This window comes from Pygoscelis adeliae, unplaced genomic scaffold, assembly GCF_000699105.1.
Source record: "Pygoscelis adeliae isolate BGI_AS28 unplaced genomic scaffold, ASM69910v1 Scaffold294, whole genome shotgun sequence".
Taxonomy (NCBI): domain Eukaryota; kingdom Metazoa; phylum Chordata; class Aves; order Sphenisciformes; family Spheniscidae; genus Pygoscelis; species Pygoscelis adeliae.
In genome coordinates this window covers 1663898-1680826 of record NW_008824722.1, presented here as the reverse complement: position 1 = coordinate 1680826, position 16929 = coordinate 1663898, and the positions used below count along the sequence as shown (strand labels likewise).

General features: G+C 58.1%; 1 protein-coding gene across 1 annotated transcript in view; it reads left to right on the top strand.

Annotated features, from left to right (window-relative positions):
* The window catches only part of HPSE2 (heparanase 2 (inactive)), a 112424-nt gene that overhangs the window by 94245 nt on the left and 1250 nt on the right, over positions 1 to 16929 (top strand). The window contains exons 7-9 of the mRNA XM_009323313.1: positions 2496 to 2602; positions 3724 to 3835; positions 16801 to 16929. The exon at positions 16801 to 16929 is cut by the window's right edge and continues 1 nt beyond it. Coding sequence (XP_009321588.1) covers positions 2496 to 2602; positions 3724 to 3835; positions 16801 to 16929 — 348 coding nt within the window. The remainder of the gene's footprint in view (positions 1 to 2495; positions 2603 to 3723; positions 3836 to 16800) is intronic.

The following is a 16929-nucleotide window of genomic DNA, read 5'->3' as shown; positions in this document are numbered from 1 at the left end:
CGGGGGGGGATGTGCAGCGGGCTGGGAGGGAAGCAGCTGCAGGCTGCAGTGTGGGGTTGTGTGTGCAGGTGTGCCGGGACGCGGGCTGGATGCACGGGACAGGGGCAGACACTGCCGTGCAAAGCCTTTCTAAAGCAGCTGACTCTCTCCAGTCTCCCATCCATCCATTCCTCAAACCTGCTCCCAAGGACGAGGAAAGGAGGGAGCAACCAGGCAGTACCAAACCGTCCTAAGCACAGCTGGTGTCACGTCTGCTCAGGAGGGGTCTCCTGCTGCAATATCTTGCCCCACTCACTCACAGTGCCTAAAAATGTTGCTTGCAAAGTTGTGACAGTTGCATTTCCAGGGTGATTTTCACTAGTGGAGAATCATGATCATTATGAACAACTGTTCTTTTTCCCCTGATGATCATGTTTTGACTGTGTTATAAAACCCAGCTGTTGCTGGCGTGCTGTGTCAGAGCCCATGGCTCTGCCTGACTAGCGCAGCCTGCAGCCAGCTCTCCTCTCCCCACTGGTCGGGAGGATCGGGCTCGCGTCTCTAGTGACTGGGTAGGGGATGGGGGCTTCGCAGGTCCCCCGGCTTTGGCTGATACGGGGGCCAGGGCTGTGAGAAGCCCACCTAGCTGTCAGTCTGACAACAAATAAGGAATACCTAGTAAGCAGGGAAGGCTTTAGGGACTAGAGAAGATGTCCACCCGTCTGTCTTGTCTAGGTTTTCATACCATACCAGTCACCACAATGTCTTACTGTTGTAATTCCTGGAGGGAGAAACCGTAGGATGAGTAAACAACTCAAAGAGGCCCCGGGAAAGGGGATGCGAGGATTGGCACAGCAAAACTGGAGGAGAGGAGCCACTTGCCGAGTCCTCCGGTGCAAGCTGGGAATCATCCACTCGTGCGAATGATCCTCCTGCTGCAGGGAGGCATGGCGGGGTGACCGGCGGGATCAGCGTGGGGGCAAGCGAGAGGCACCGGCTGGCCCTGCGTCCTCTGGGGGGACACAACCCCACCAAAAGTGATGGCATGTGTCCCACCTCTGCTGTGGGTTGGAAACCTGCTGGGAAGGGAGCAGGAGCCCCCAGGGTGGGCTGGGTGGAGGGCTCTGGTGAGTGGGGCACCAGTGACAGGATGGCCAGGGACAGTGTTCACCATCCCAGCCGTGGGTAGCTGGGTGGTGACAGCCCGGCAGGACAGGACACAAACCCTAGGGGCTCCCTGGACCCCGTCCATCCCTAGACCAGAGGCAGCAAGGAGCTGCCCTCAGTGTAGGTTGGGGGAATCCTCACACCCACGGGGCAGGATTTGGTCTGCGTGGGGCAGGGCCGGGGAAGGACTCTCCTGGGAATGCCAGTGTGGCTGAGCAAAAGCACAGCGCTGGGTGCTAATAGCCTCCAGCTTGGCTTTGAGTCCGTGCATCCTGCCGGGGCTGATTAGAGCAGCTGGGCTTGTCCACTTCCCTGTTTTATTGCTTCCTCTCCGAAGGGGGAAGGTGGCGGGCTTAGATAATTACAGGCAGGATGCCAACACCTCTGGGGCTTCAGTCAGGGATGTCGACTCTCACAGGCTGTGAGTGGGAGGCAGCCCAGAGCTGGCGTATTTAACATCTTTGAGGGATCCCAGTCCATCCAGCACATTCCAGCGTTCCACACTAATGGGGCAGGATCCATCAGGCTGCGTGGAGCGGTCCTCGGTCTGCCGGGTTTGCAGACATCTGGTCACGGGAGCTCGTCACCCGGCCTGGAGAAGTGGGATTACAGGAGAGAGGACGGGTGTTGCACAGTGCCAGAGGTTGCTCACGCTGGGAGAGGGCAGCTCTGGCCGTCCAAGCCCTCCCATCCCACCTGGCATCTCACAGGTGTCTGCACTGCTGGCTGGAGCTTTAGGGATGGGCCAGCATGCTCAGACCTGCATGTGTCACCTGTGCCAGGGACCCCTGGGACATCGAAGCAGCCCCTGCTCAGCCATGGGGCTGACTCTGCCTGTGGCCAGGGACATCCACTGCTTTTTTCTTGGGTGCCCACCATTCCTCCAAGTGGCTCCAGTATGTGCCCCAGTGCTCCCACACTGCAGAGCCATCGGGGTTCAGGTGCTCCCTGTGGCTGGCGGCCACCTTGCGTGGGGACATGGAAAGCTGAGGTGAAGTGGCAGGACAGCCTGCAGGACGAAGTGTGTGGGGAGACCATGGGGAAAGAGCAGGGTCTGGATTTGGGAGCATGAGAGCACGTTTGGGAGGACGTGTTAGGAGCGGCTCCGGAAGATGGGTAGTGGACATGTGGCAGCAGCAGGAGAGAGTGAGGACCAGTTTCCCACCACGCAGACATGGTGAAGACACCTAGTGACCGTGCCAGGGCCGGGCAGGCACCCACTGACTGCTCAGCAGCGGCGTTACTGAAGGTCTCAGTAAGACTTCCTGGAGTGTAGCACAGGAGATGTCTGCCTTGTTTAAATCACAGGTTCATGGGAGTCACTTTGGTTGCTTTTGTGTCCCACGCAGGTAGTGAACACGTACACGCCGGGGAAGAAGATCTGGCTGGAAGGTGTTGGTGCGACCTCAGCCGGAGGCATGAACAACCTCTCCGATTCCTATGCGGCCGGGTTCCTGTGAGTTACGCCGGCTCGCCAGCGCCAGGGCACTACCACCCCCATGGGCTCTGCGGGCTCAGGTGCTGCAAAGCCGCTGCAGCCAGGAGAGGGCTAGCTCTGTGCCCAGAGACCCCACGTGTACTCCCCCTCAGTACTCCCCCAGCAGCCTGGGCACCATTATTTTCTCCATAGCATCCCTATTACCCCTCCTCAGCTCTGCTTTCCTGTAGGTGACCCAGCCTCTGGCATACCCAGAGAAGCAGAGTAAGGAGGGGACTGCTCGAGATCCCACACAGGTACCCACAGTGTGCCCGTGGGGCATGGGTGTGGAAGGGGAGGTGAGATCCGGGCATGCCAGCTCCAGGACCCAGGGCTGGCACCCTGACAGGCTTGCCTTGCTCAGCAGCTCGGGATCGCCCGGGCCTCCTCCTGCTCTGCATTTTTGATTCAGGCTGCAGCCATGTGTCCTTGCATGCATTCACTCCCGGGGCACCTGCCCAGGGAAGCGCTCGGCAGGACTCTGCTCTGGAAACCATTTTCTCTCCTTCTTCCTGGGGCTTGTCTACTGGCACAGCCCTGTGGCACGGGCATCCTGCTGCAAAGCCCCAGTTCAGATCTTCAGAGCTGGCCGTGATCACGAAAGATGGAGGAAGATTATCCAGGTTCTGGGGGGAGGCGCAGGCATGTGCCCAGGGGATTGGGGCTGTGGCAGGCTGCAAGGGTTTAAGACTTTGCCCAGGGGGTGTGAGGAGACAGGCTGGTGCAATGGTCTGGTCCCCCCTGCTGAGGCTGCAGGTGCAGGGTGCTGGCAGGCTCAGGGGGCACCCCAGGCTTTGGGCGCAGGGCTGCAACGCTGGGGTGCACGCAGGGGCTCAGGCGTGGTGTCGGGACATGCAAGCTGAGCACAGCTGGGGCAGAGGTGGCTGTGGTGGGGGAAGAGGCATGCAGGCTTGCCGGAGCAGGGATGGTGGGAGCTGGTTAATACCCAGCTCGCAAAACCATCTGAAGGCTTTGGCTCAGGTACAGGGACCAGGCGTGAGGTTGGGTGCACGAGAGCGATGCCGTACGCCGGAGCGCAGATGTGCTGCCGGGGCCGGGGTTGCCCTGCGACAGCCTGACTCTGCTCCCTCCATCCCCAGGTGGCTGAACACACTGGGTTTGGCCAGCCAGGGCATCGATGTGGGGGTGCGGCACTCCTTCCTCGACCACGGCCACAACCACCTGGTGGACCAGAACTTCAACCCCTTGCCGGTAGGTCTGCCCGGGGGCATCGCGCTGGTGCTGGCTTCTCCCCGCTCATTTGAGGAGAGGTTTCTCTCCTTGTGGCCTGTCCGAACTCTGCTTGAAAATGAATTTTTCCAGATCTGTTTCTTGCAGTATTAATAGATGTTAGTTCATGTCAAACTCAACATGTTGGAGGCAGATGGGAAAGCATTACCTCTGTAGCTGAAGCTTCATCTAGTGCCCAGGGTCACGAGCACGGGAGGGAGGCTGATGCCACCGAGGGGTGCCAGCACGGACTGTGGAGTTAGAGAGAGGGAGGTATGGGACAGGACCGCGCATGGCACAGGGCAGGCAGCCGGATCGGTAGTGGTGAGCTGTCCCAGGGGAAGCCAGGCTGGACCCTCAGCACCCGACTTCAGATCTCTAGAAACTGAAGTTTACCCTGCCTTGTAAGTGGAGAGCCATGCAGAGCAGCTGGGTGCTCTGCATCTCCCCTGGAAGGGATTTATGGGTCCATGACCCGGCAGACACTGCTAGCAGGCCAGGGATCCGCTTTGGAGTGGTGCACAACCCTGCCACTGCAAACCTGCCTTTGACGCTGCGCTGGGATCTCGGGGGACGGCTGCGGGGAGGCAGAGGCTGAGGGAGCTGCATCTTGGTCGGCTTTACCTACTCAGCAGGTGAAAACAGCATCCCCAAGGGTCAGGGGAGGATGCGGGAGGTGTCTGCAACACGAGGTCTGTGCTAAGCCCCCCAGCATGGCCTGGTGGGTGGCTCTGGTGCTCTCAAACTAGTGAGTGGGAGAGCACAGTCCCCTGTCTGTGCTGCTCTGGGTATCTCCTGGAGCGCCCTGGGCTGCTCCTGCACACACCCCTCTGGCAAGCATACCTGCCAGCTCTGGGGCCCTGGGCTGGGGGGAGCCTGGGGGGCTTTGAACTTTGTTTGAGACGAATCCGAGCCTGGGGCAAGCGCTTGATGGATTTCTTCTGAAGAGCCAATTCCCCTGGCCAAGCCACATCCCCCCCCTCCCCAGGGCCTCGGCCCCCCCACCGGGTTGCTCCTGGCTGGACGGGTGCAGGCCAGCTCTTCCGGCACAGCAGGGACAGAGGGTGGCCCACGGCCAGCTCTCCTGGCACAGCGGGGACAGCGGCTTCAGCGGCTGGAGCAGGCGTGCAATTAGGAGCCGGATTAAAGCCAGGGAAGAAGTTTGAGGACTAAACCCCGGGCTGTTAAACACAATGGAGGTCTTTAAAATGGATTTTGCTGTTGTTTTAAAGATAACTCTCCAAATAAGTTAGACGCCACCCCCCTCATGGCTGTTTCCTTGCTGTCCCACGTGTTTCAGTGTTTATCTATTTTCCACATCCCACCAATGTGTTCCTGCACAAACTCCAGTGGGTGCTTCCCCAACCCTGTTCCCTCCACTCCTGTGCTTTAAAAGAACCACAGGCAGGTGCAAACCGACAGAGGGTTTAAAAGCTGCAAACACCAAAAAGCCCAGCAAGACCGGACCGTGACCTGCTCCACGAGGCAGCTCTTTTCCCGTGGGAGCTATCAGGGAGATGAAAGCCGCTGGCCATACCTGCACGGGGCCATGGCACTGTGAAATACAATCTGCTCATTAGCTGCCACGACAAAGAGGTTTCCGCACGTGGGCTGGGCGTGAGACAGCTGCCTGCTGATAGAAGGGCCGCACCGCCGCAGCATCAATTGCGGCTCCGGCTGGCAGCTCCTCAGGGATCCGAGAGCCAGGGCTGAGCTCCCCGTAGCAGCCTTTGCACCTCCTCCTCCTCCCCTGCCACTGCTGATCCCTGCTTGTCAGATAAGAGGACGGGGAGCTTCATGGTCCAAGGAGAGTTTCCTGCGTGGTCCAGGGATGGTACAGCAATGCAAATACAGCCCTCCATCCTTGTGTAAAGAGCTTCCCGTATAAAACCAAGTGATTTGTAGTCTATCGCCATACGAGCACTGCGCTGCTGCAATGGGAGCCCTCCTCCCTCTCCTTCAGCTGGGCCCCTTGAATGCTGCTGGTCTTGCTCATGTTAGTACTGTCTCTGTTAGGGCACGTTACAGCGAATGGCATAAGGAAGCTCATAAAATGTGGTGTGGGTGCCACATTTGGGGATTGGGGAATGCAGATAACGGGGGTCGCTTGGTGGGCACCGCTGTGGGAGTCTCAGCTTCTAAATCACCACATTTCTTTCTGTCTCTCCCCCGGGACTGCAGGATAACAAATCTGGGGGGATTTGTTATGTATGGAGGAAGGAGCAGGCAAATCACTGCACCGCTCTATGTACAGCAGGATGCTAGCTGCTGTTGTGGGCCATGCTGTGAGCTAGCGAGGGGTACTGGTGCATCGGGCAGGCAGAGAGCACGGCCGCTCTCTGGGTGTGGGTGCTGGGTGGCAAACCTAGGCAGCCTGGTGGGGTTTGCTCTGCGTTTTCTGAGGGTTAGCCTAGGCTTGAAAACAAACTTTTAAACTCTGGCCGTTTCGGTGGGAAATGCAAGAGCACCTGGGAACAGCTGCTTGCAGGCAGGGATGCAGCGAAACCTTGAAAGCGGAGGTTTAAGCTGGTCCATCCCTGGCTTTGCGCCATGGTGGCTTGTCAGTGCAATGCAGCCTGGCTCCTCAAAAATGGTCTCAGGCGGCAGTGGCATGGCCAAGGGGCACTGCAGGTTCATGGAGAAATTAGGGAGATGCTCACATCTCTGCTGGGCTTTCCGCACACAGCTGTCTCATGAGCTAAGCAGCATCTTGTGGCTTCTGGGACATCTTGCAAGGGGCATTTGTGTCTCCATTCAGGTCCTTCACCCGTGAGAGAGCAGCTCTGGGTGCCTGTCCTGGTTGCCAGAATTGCCCGTCCACCCTCTCCTGGGAGGTGATGCCATCAATGTCCCGTGCAAGGGACGGGTGCTGCAGAGAGAGAGGCGAGGCTGTCTCTCTGAGCCTCCTTACAGGTGCAGATCCAAGGAAACAAGTTTCTCTTGCTGGACTAATGGGGACCAAAACAGGAGATACTGGGTGACACGAGGTTCCCTGGCCTGGGCATGGGGGCGATCAGGCTGGGGAATAGAAATGCTCCTGCCGACCTTAATGCAACTAATCTCAAGTGTTTTAATGCCTTGTTATTTTTGAGATAACTTTTCCATGTATCATTGGAGTGCTTTTTCTTTCTGAGTGATTGGGGCAGCCAGCTGTATAATAATCAGGGCTTGTGCTTGAGAAGCCCTTCAAATAAAGCCTCTTGCAGGTACGTCAGTCTGCCTGCCTGCATCTCAACTCATCTGTACATGTGTGTGGGAGTGAGGAGTGGAGGAAAGGAGTGCAGGAGCAGCACTGATATTCACCCTTCACAGGGCAGTGCCTTTGAAATGCCACTCTGGCATTTAGTCACCTTAGGCTCATTTCAGGCATGCAGTGTTCATACTCCATCTCTCTTTCCTTAATATCGCTCTGAAACAGTCCAGAGGGATGCAATACACTTATTTCATTGGAGAGTCCCCCCCGGTACGTGTGAGCTTTCTCTTCAGATTGTTAGAGCGTGTTAAAGACCATTCTGCATGCTCTCCCACATGGCATCGCCTCTTTTTTATCCATCCTTGGTAGTGATTTCTGCTCCCTTAATGCACAGTGCTGTAAGGTTATACCTAAGCATGGAAAAACTTGGGCATATTTCTAGGCAGGCCCAGAGCAGCACAAACCCCATGGAAAAGCCAAAGCTGAAATCCAGACTTCCATCTCCTGATAACTGTGGCTCCTCTTGGACCTTCTCCTAAAGACTGTAGATGGTGAGATACTTGGTTCTCCTGGGTTAAGTAGATGCTAAAACTTCCCTTCTGCGTTTAAGTTTCATACGCAGCATGAGAAAGGCCCAGAGGGATCACAGGGTGAAGCGACGGCAGGGGCTGCCTGCTCAGCTGTGGTAGTAGAAGACAGTATGATATTGCCTGTGAATTGATGGCGTCCTTGAGAAAGCATCGCAGCAGTGCGGAGGTCTGTGCCTGACGGTGCCGTGGTTGGATGCTTGGATGCTGCAGGTGATTTTTCACCTCCTTTGCTTAGCCCAAAGGCACTGAGGAACTCGATGGGAAAGTCACTGTCTGTCCTGGAGGCGGGGGGTCCCTGGGCTCGTGTCGGGTCTGTCCTTAGTGATCTGTCCCCTTCCTACCTGGGCTTTCATAAAAGCCCTGGTGTGAACGACTTCGGTTCCAGGCTGCGGCCATCCCCAGCATCCCTTGGGATCCCTAGGGCAGAGCCGTGGTGTGAGCTGTGCCCTTGGGCTGCACCTGGCAATTCGGTACTGACGGTGCCTGCCCCACCCGTCCCGAGCACCTCCCCAGCAGGCTTGGGCCCCCCAATCTCTGGGTGCAGAGAGGCACAGGGCCCACGGGTGAGGTGCCGCACCGGGTGCCAGGGGCGGGAGCGGGTCCCCCAGCCGTGCTCCCGCCTGCCACACGTACGCGCTCCCCGGTGCGCTCATTAGCTGAGCTGGCTTGGCCGGAGGCACTGATAATTGCAGCTGGAGGACCCAGCCGTCTCTCCGGACGGTGCCTCTCCCGCCCCTGCACTGCGCGGGAGGGGGCCCTCCCCAGGCCGGGGCTGCAGGGGTCAGGTCCTCGCCCACCTGCGCCCATCCCCACCCTGCTGTCCGCTCGCCCAGCGGCTGCCGGGCTGGGCAGGGTCCAGAGGCGAAGAGGAGACCTGGCATCCGTAAGGGGAAACGTACGGAGAGCCCTTTCCCGCAAGCGCTCATGCTCCCACCGCCAATCCCGGCCAGCTGGCTGCGGGGCCGGGGGAATTCAGCCCCGCTGCTGCGCCGGCCCATCTGCACGCCCAGCACTGAGTCACCGCGCTGCACACACGCAGCTGGCCGAGCTGCCAGGGGTAGGACTGCGGCTGCTGTTCCCCCCGTCAGGGACCCTCGGCTTTGGGGTCGCTGTCAGGGAGAGGGCGGCCAGGTCGGGCTGCAGTGTGCCATGCGCTGCGCAGGCAGAGGCAGAGACACAGTCCCAAGCCTGGGAGCGACAAAGCGTGGGGAGAGGGAGCGGGTCCAATGGAGCTTGCACACACATGGAAACTGTTCCTGACGACCATAAATCTGCCACGCGGGCGTCTGGCACCCCCATCTGCCCCGCATGCTGGAGCACTGGCTCTGGCAGGAGTGATGCCTGCAGACGGAGAAGGGGCAGGAGAGATGAGGACAGGCAGGAGCCATCTGTACGGGACGTTCGCTCTGGCCACGGGAGGGAGGGATGAAATACCGGGCAGTTCAGGTGTGCATGGGGGAAAGGCTCTCCCAGGAGATGTCAAGCCAGAGAACAGCCTGCTTGAAGGGCAGAGTGGAAACGGTGCCCTGCAGAAATCTCCCAGCCAGCCTCGGCATGAGCGCCTGAAGCAGGTCTGAGCAGGGCATCCCCTCCGCTGCTTGTCCTTTCAACCATGATCATACCATGTCTCGAGGACTGCGGCATCCCCTGCTCTCTGCACCCTTGCTGCATTCAGCCTTCCAGGAGCTCTAAGTCTGCTCTGAGGCTCATTTTATCTGCGAATAAGGAGACAGATTTAAAGCGCCTAAACTCTGCTTGCTGTCACAGCGGGTTAAGGGGCCTTTCCCTCTTAGCGCACCATAAAAAACATCTCTGAAGTGCGTATGCTTGGAGTCTCAAACGCATCAAAGCCGTGCTGCGGCTAGCAGCTCTGGCACCCACCCTCCAGAGCTGTGGGACATGTGCAGACCCGGAGCCAGGCTGCTCCTCCTGCACCAGAGACTGGGGCAGAGACACACTCTGCCTGGGACTGGCAGCAGCGGTTGGTACTTCGAAGGATGGACACAGCCACTGCCCACATCTCCTGGAGGCACCGTGCTAGTGACAGATCTGCCCACCTTGGTGATAGAACCATCCTGGGGCTGTGGAGGAGGTGGGACAGCAAGACCCTTCCCAGGGTGGGTTGGTGCTCACCGGTGGAGCAGAGAGAAGTAGCATTATGGTGAAAAGCAGCAGAAGAACAGAAAACAGCAAAGAAGTCACATTTGGTTTCCAAGCCCTCTGATCCGGCAGCTCCACTCCCTTCCTGCAGCCTCCATCGCCTGGACCCTGTTAGGGAGAGGTGATGACAAAAGAGAGGTTTGGCTGTTCCTCCATCTGCTCAGTTCCCTGGGAAGGTGGAGGCCACTGGCTGGGGGCTAGCTTGTGAAGGGCAGCAGTAGGCAGGGGCCACTTCCCACACGCCACTTTCCCAGTGCCCGGGCAGGCTGTCCCCTCAGAGCCACTGGTCAGCCTCCATCGCCTGGACCCTGTTAGGGAGAGGTGATGACAAAAGAGAGGTTTGGCTGTTCCTCCATCTGCTCAGTTCCCTGGGAAGGTGGAGGCCACTGGCTGGGGGCTAGCTTGTGAAGGGGCGCAGTAGGCAGGGGCCACTTCCCACACGCCACTTTCCCAGTGCCCGGGCAGGCTGTCCCCTCAGAGCCACTGGTGCCCAGCAGTAGTTCCTGTGGCTGCTGCTCCCACAGCAGGAGTTTTGCCTTAATGTTAGTGTTTGGCCTTTCTCCAGGATGGAGACAAAGAGCAGAAGAGACAGAGATAAGGGAGAGGGGCTGAGCAAGGGGTGCAGCAGTTCGAAGGCTGGGAAGATGTGATGCTCATCAGAGGCTTGGTGGGTTGTGGTGCTGGCACAGCTGGGGGAGACCCCGGGCTGTAGGGTGAACGGCTGATGCTCAGCCCAAATACAGAACTTGTGGTGCTGCTGGCACCGGTGGATGAGAATGCTGCTCTCTGAGCCCATGGGTGCACACATGTTAGCAGGTTATTTGGGATTGGGAGCAACTCTCCTGGCTGTCCCCATGTGCTGCGCTTTGGGACTCATTCCAGAGCTGTTGCAAAACGTGACCTGGTTTCCTTTCCCTAACCGAGAGCCAGTCTGCCATAAGTCCCCATAAGCGCACAGGGTGCACAACACGGCCACAGCAGCAACTGTCCTACTCTACAGAGCTGCTCCTGTGCCAGCTAATGTCCCATTGTCCTCCCTCACCCTGCCTGCCTCCTCTCCTTTCCCTCCTTAGCCAAAAGACACTGGGGTGAGGGACTGACAGCCCCTCATGTCATGCCTCAGCCGTAGACCGCTTGCTGGCAGAGAAAGCTGCTGGGAAGATGTGAAGGCGGAAGGCGATGCAGGAAAGAGTCGTGTGAGATGAGGCGTTCACAGCCGTTAGAGCAGGAAGGAAGAGGATCAGCATGGTGAAAGCAACAGACGCCCAGGGAGAGACGTCAGCAGCTTCAGGGGACTGGTGGGTGGGCACCTACAGGGACCGAGTCTAAGCAAGAAAGGAAGTGGGCAGTGTTGGCCGATCCTTTCACAGGTGCAGGTACCTGGATCAAAGCAAGGGTCTGTCCTTCCCTGCCGATGCCGCTGGCTCCTGGCAGCCTGGTCCACCTGAGGCCCCCTCGTTTGGGGCTAGGAGGAGTGTTGTTCCCCATTCATAGACCTTCTCTGGAGTGTCCCCCATGGTGCTCAGGGCACACCCGCAAATTCCCCCAGTACAGCAGCAAACGTTGTAGGAGACTGCTCACCGAGTCCTCAGCTCTTCAGGACCTCCATGCAAGGAGGGTGCACATGCAAAATGGCAAACAGCTCATGTCCCTGAGGATGGGTGCATGCGAGCTCATGAGGACAGCATCAACGCCCACTCCCAGAGCTGATCATTTTGACTTCAGCAAATTTTCCCTTTGGGGAGAGGCTCTGCCTTTCTCTGCTTGTCACAGGACTTTGCACAGGATTTGGGTGAGAAAGCCTCAAACTCCCACAGTCCAAGAAGCACATAAAACTCGGGGATAATGTTAAAAGCGGCATCAGTCCAGCCTTGCTGAACGAACAACCAGCCGTGGCTTGAACAGGATGTACGGACCCCCGCAGGGAGAAAGCTTTGGATGCTGAGGATCTCTTTAATCTAGTGGAAAAAGAAAGAACAAGAACCACTGATTGGAAGCTGAAGCCAGACAAATTCAAGCTGAAAATAAGGAGTGGGATTGTTAACAGTGCGGATGTTTAACCGCTGGAACAGACTCCCTGGGAAGTGGCGGGTTCTCCATCCCTCCAAGCCCTCACAACCACAATCACTACTTTTCTGGAAGATGTTTTTGCCAAAAATGAGCCATCAGGCTCAACAGAGGGATAAAAGAGTGAAGCTCTCTGCCCGTGGTGTACGGGAAGGCAGACCAGCCAGCCCTTATCTCCATACGGGGTGCTTGGACTATGGAAAAACGCAGATGAAGGTGCAGGAATGGAGCAATCTGTAACAGGCTGTTGAAACTCAAGCGTGCCTGAGGGATGGAGGAAGAGCTTGGGAAGCTTCAGAAGAGGGAAGAAGCAAGAGGAAGAGAAGGAGGGCGGGCAGCAGCCAGCTGATGCTGCCGGTGACACGGGGACACAGAGCCATGCCCCAGCAGCCCCAGCCAGAGGAGGCTGTGCACCGCGGGGTCGGCAGCCTGCTCATTTGAAGTTCGGCTGCCTTTGCCAGTTACAGCACCCGGGAGACCAAAGGGCTACAGCTCTGTTACTCCGGTTTTCTGGTTATGGCAATGTCTTCTCACATGTGGTGAACATGGAGTTGAACAAACTCAGGCGAGCTGTAAAGCTGCTTTGCTGTCTCTAGGAGAGAGTATGGAGATACGCTCCTGCGCCCTTCCTAATGGCTCTTGGAGATGGGAGGGTCTGGTTAATAGGTCTGTCTGAAGGTCTGCCTAATCAGCCTTGTTTCCAAAAGCTGAAGTCTCTAAAAGCTCCTACAATGAATTAAAATGTGCAAAGAGATCAAGTGGGACTCTCTGGGCTTTCCCCATCTAGTGGAAAGCTCGTGGGTCTTCACTGGCCCCATAGTGCTCAGACGTGGCTGACCTGAACTCTGCACATCAGCTCACTTGAGACAAGCACCCTTCCTGCCCATAAATCAGGGGTCCCAGCCAGGAGACCTCCTGAGGCACAGGACAGCTCTGCCTTCAGGTGCTCCTTGCCTGCAGCTCCAAGGGCTGCAGTGGCAGCACTGCTTAATGGGTCTGCAAAGTAATTAAAGCAAGAAAACTCCCTCAATTCCCAGGGGACTAATAGCGGACCAGATTCCCGTCTGTTATTCCTCCTCTACCGCTACAGCTGTATTGCTGGCTCAGCCCTCACAATGGGAGCCCTCCATGACTCCAAAAGCCAAATACTTTCTGCAGTTGCGCTGGTCAGAGCCGTGCATCTCCCCGGGGATCACCGGGGCTGCCTCCGACAGGATGCCCGGCACCGGGCTGCAAGGCGAGCGCTTGTCTTTGCAAGGGGCATATGGACACTGCCAGCCTGGGGGCCATGCTTGCACAGGGTTTGCCATATGGGAGGGCGTGCCAGCCACTGCCAGGAGTCTGGGGAGAGGTCACTGATCGGTGGAAAAGCCACCCCAGTTGCAGCCAAGCTGGGTTTCAAGAGCAACTGCTTCCCAAGCCGGTCACTGTTTGAACAGGAGTCAGTAGCTGCAGGTGCCCAGCAGCCCCAGTGTGATTTTAACTGGGGTTCACTCACGCCAGTGGTAGGAGCAGTGCCAGAGCACCAGCCCAGCTGGGGGAAGTGCCCGCACCCGGCGGGTTTGATCCTGTCATGCTAGGTGTGTGTGTAATTCATCATCCAAATGCTCGGTGTCACCAGCTCCTGGTAATTTATTGCATGTAACATGATTTTGGCCCCCGCCGCAAGCGGGCTTGCGATGACGCGAAAAGCTGCAGCTGTCTTCAGTGCTTCCCTGCAGTAAGCTGAAGAGCTCGAGTGCCTCGAGGCTGGGCTGACGACTCCTTTTCCAGTCCTGGGTCGTTTTTCTGGCCCTCCTTTGAACTCTCTTTGGTATTTCCACATCCTTCTCAAAATGGAGGTTTTGGAACTAGCCTTGCCAGCAAGGCAAGGTGAAATCACTACTCTCCCCTCACCTCCTGCAGATGCTGGAGGGACAGGTCAGTCCCCATGTTGCCCTGGGGGCATTGCCCGCACAGAAATACTTTATGCTCAGCCATGGTCATCTCATGCTTTGCAGAACAGCTCACCCTGCATCACTGCTGACTGCCTTACCCATCTCGTGGCATCTGCACAGTTCTTCTCAGAAAAACTGTTTACCCTTAGCTGGATCAGAAGATCACAAAACGTGGCCAATGCTTCCCAGAGAGGCAAGCATCTCTCCTTGTGCCCAGCCCAGGAGACGCTGCACCCTCACTGCCACTGAATGGCACAGCTCTGCCTGCAAGCCACCTCAACAGGAGCCCGGGGCTCAGCTCCCCAAGCTCTGCAGGGGAGCAGGGTTTGTCAGAGCACCCTTGGGAAGAGTGCATGCTGAGATGAGAGATGTGGCAGTAACCGGGGCAGGTCGGGGGGCTGGGCAGCTCCCTGCACCCCCACATTGCAAACCTTGCTGCTGCTGAGCCTTGAGAGCAGAGGGACGCTGGTGTCAAAGCAGCAAACCCCCAGGGATCACCCTGCCCAGAGGGACGGGTGCTCAGCCAGAGGCTGGAGCTGCTGGTGCCAGCTCCCCATCACGACAAGGCCATCACGAGCCTCCTGCAAAACAGCTCTTGAGACCCATATGGAAATTTCAAGGGCGGCCATGAAGCCTCTGGCCTCTATTGCTCCCATAACTTGTGGGCGAAAGCAGCATCTCATCAGTGGAAATATGGAGAGGAGGTGAGAAACCCCAAGGGGTTTCTGCTTTATTTCTGCTAGAAAGACCTAAGAGCCTGAGCTGACAGGTAGCTCGGAGCACTGAACTAATTTATTTTTAACTCACGACTGTGGGGCTAAACACTGCAATCTGTGCTCACCTTTGGCCTCGCCATAAACTCAAGTAATTACTCATCTAATGATGCCTGCTAATCGGCGTGGCTCACCGGGGAGCCGGCAGTGTGCCAGGCGCTGCTTCTCCCCCCTGCTGTGAGCCTGAGCGGGGTGGGCTGGCACAGCTTCCCGCAGTGGGGGAAGGCTGGCACAGCCCCTGCAGCACGGTGCTGGCAGGGACATCCCCAGGGTGTGGGGCAGCACCACCGGCCAGCAGGGACAGGGACTGTGGCACGCGCCACAGGGATGGCACACGTCTGAGGCATTGAGCAACTGCAGTTCATCCTCCCTGGGAGCTTTGGCCTCATGGACTGAACCTCCTCGGAGTGCACAAGCCTCTCCCTTCACCCTTGCGTTTCCTCCGGGGCCTGGAGTTTGCAGAGGAAGCAGTTACCAGGCTGGTGTGCCACAAAGCCCCGTGGTTTTGGCTGGGAGCAGCAAGAGGAGAGCAGGAGGTGGCTTTTCCTCCAGCACTGTGGCAAAAGCTTACCCAGAAAGTGGGAAGTGGGTTTGGATCTCCCTTTGCCAGGCCAGTCCAGCGCTGCTGGAACTGGTCAGCTTCTGCTGAGCTGGGCTGGAGAGAGGATGGGGACCGGCAGTCCGGTCTGGCCGGTGGGCATTCGCCTCATGCCGGTTGCTGCTGCAGCATTGCTCTGTGTTTCATCTGCTGGCCTCTTCATCCAAAATGCATGTTAATCAGGGGCTGTGTGAGCACTTCCCACCCACAGGATGGATACCTGTACCTGTGTGAAGGATCTGAGCTTCCGCCTGTCCATCCCGCCCTGTAGCCTGGGGCCCTGGAGAGCCCATTCCCCCCTTCCATGCCAAGATGGGGTGGCAGACCCCTTCCTGGCACTATCCTGACCACGCAGGGCTTTCCTCATGCCTCCCCAGGCAGTGTGCAGAGCCACGGGGTGCTTGATCCGTGCTCCTTTCCACATCAGCAGTGGGTCCTCCTCACTGTGTGGGTCATGCTGCCAGGCAGAGCAGTCCCTAGTGCCAGCGTGACCATCGCTGCTGGGTGTCTGATGTTGCCGAAGGGTTGGGGGGTCCATCCCAATTGCCCTGGGGCGCATGGTCCCTCTGGGGCAGCCAGTCTGGGTTGCGCAGAGGGTGTTTATCCAGAGCGCTCGTGTGTGTGAAGGTGCCCCAGCACGCAGGCGGTGCCCAGCGCACCCACAGGCAGCACCCAGAGAAGCAGCGTGAGAGGCTCCATCTCCCCAGCATCACCCAGGGTGCCCGGAGCAGCGGCAGGGCCAGAGTCCCATCCTGCAGAACAGCAGTCGAGCGCCTGAGACTGCCCTTTCCCTTCCCACAACCCTGCTTCATTTACCGCACACCTCCCAGCTTCTGCAGCGGATGAGGGGGGGGCCCTGCCGGCAGCGGCCTCCGTCACCGCACAGCCTCGCCTTCCTCCCCGGGGCTTGGGGCCCATCCTGTGTGCCGAGCGAGGCCATGCCCTGCGGGAAAAAGTAGTATGTGGTGACGTAATTAAAGGCTGCATCATTAACGCATGTGTGCAGGGGCTGAACATTTCCTACTTCTTGAGTGCTCAGCTTCCCTGCGCTATGTTCATGGGTGCTTAATTCCGCGGGAGGCTTTAAAATGGGAGGAATACCTCTGGGAAATGGAGCACCCTCAGCAGTCACCAAAGCCAGCATGCCATGAACGGGGCTGGAGAGCACAGGAGAGCTCTGGTGTGCTCCAGCCCCGTATACAGAGAGGGGTGGAGGGTGACCTGCCTGCTCCAGAGACATCACCATCCTGCATGCCTCAGCTGGAGCTGGTGCACAGGTCCGCGGAGTGGCTATGTGCGGGTCCATGGGAACCTGCGAGCGCATCCATGCTGCTCCCCACGCTCCGCAGCCCAGCCAAAAGCCAAGCTCCTTTAGAGGGTATCGATGTCTCTCAGCGCGGGTAGAGCAATGTATTCTTCCCTTAATCTCTTTCCTGGAAACAGCGATGCCATTTTGGCTTGGACTGCACTAAAAAAGCTCACCCCAAGGCAGACATCTGGCACACAACATTTTCACCCAACAGCCAAAATTTTGCTGGGCTGTAAGCAGGGAAGCCAGTCTCTCCTGCCCGCTCCCGCTGTGAGTCAGGGGGGACCGTTGTGCTGCTGACTGTCCCCTCTGCCCCCCAGGACTACTGGCTGTCCCTGCTGTACAAGCGCCTCATCGGTCCCAAGGTCCTGGCGATCCACGTGGCCGGTCTCCAGAGGAAACCCCGGCCCGGCAGCGCAATTCCCGACAAGCTCCGCCTTGCCGCCCAC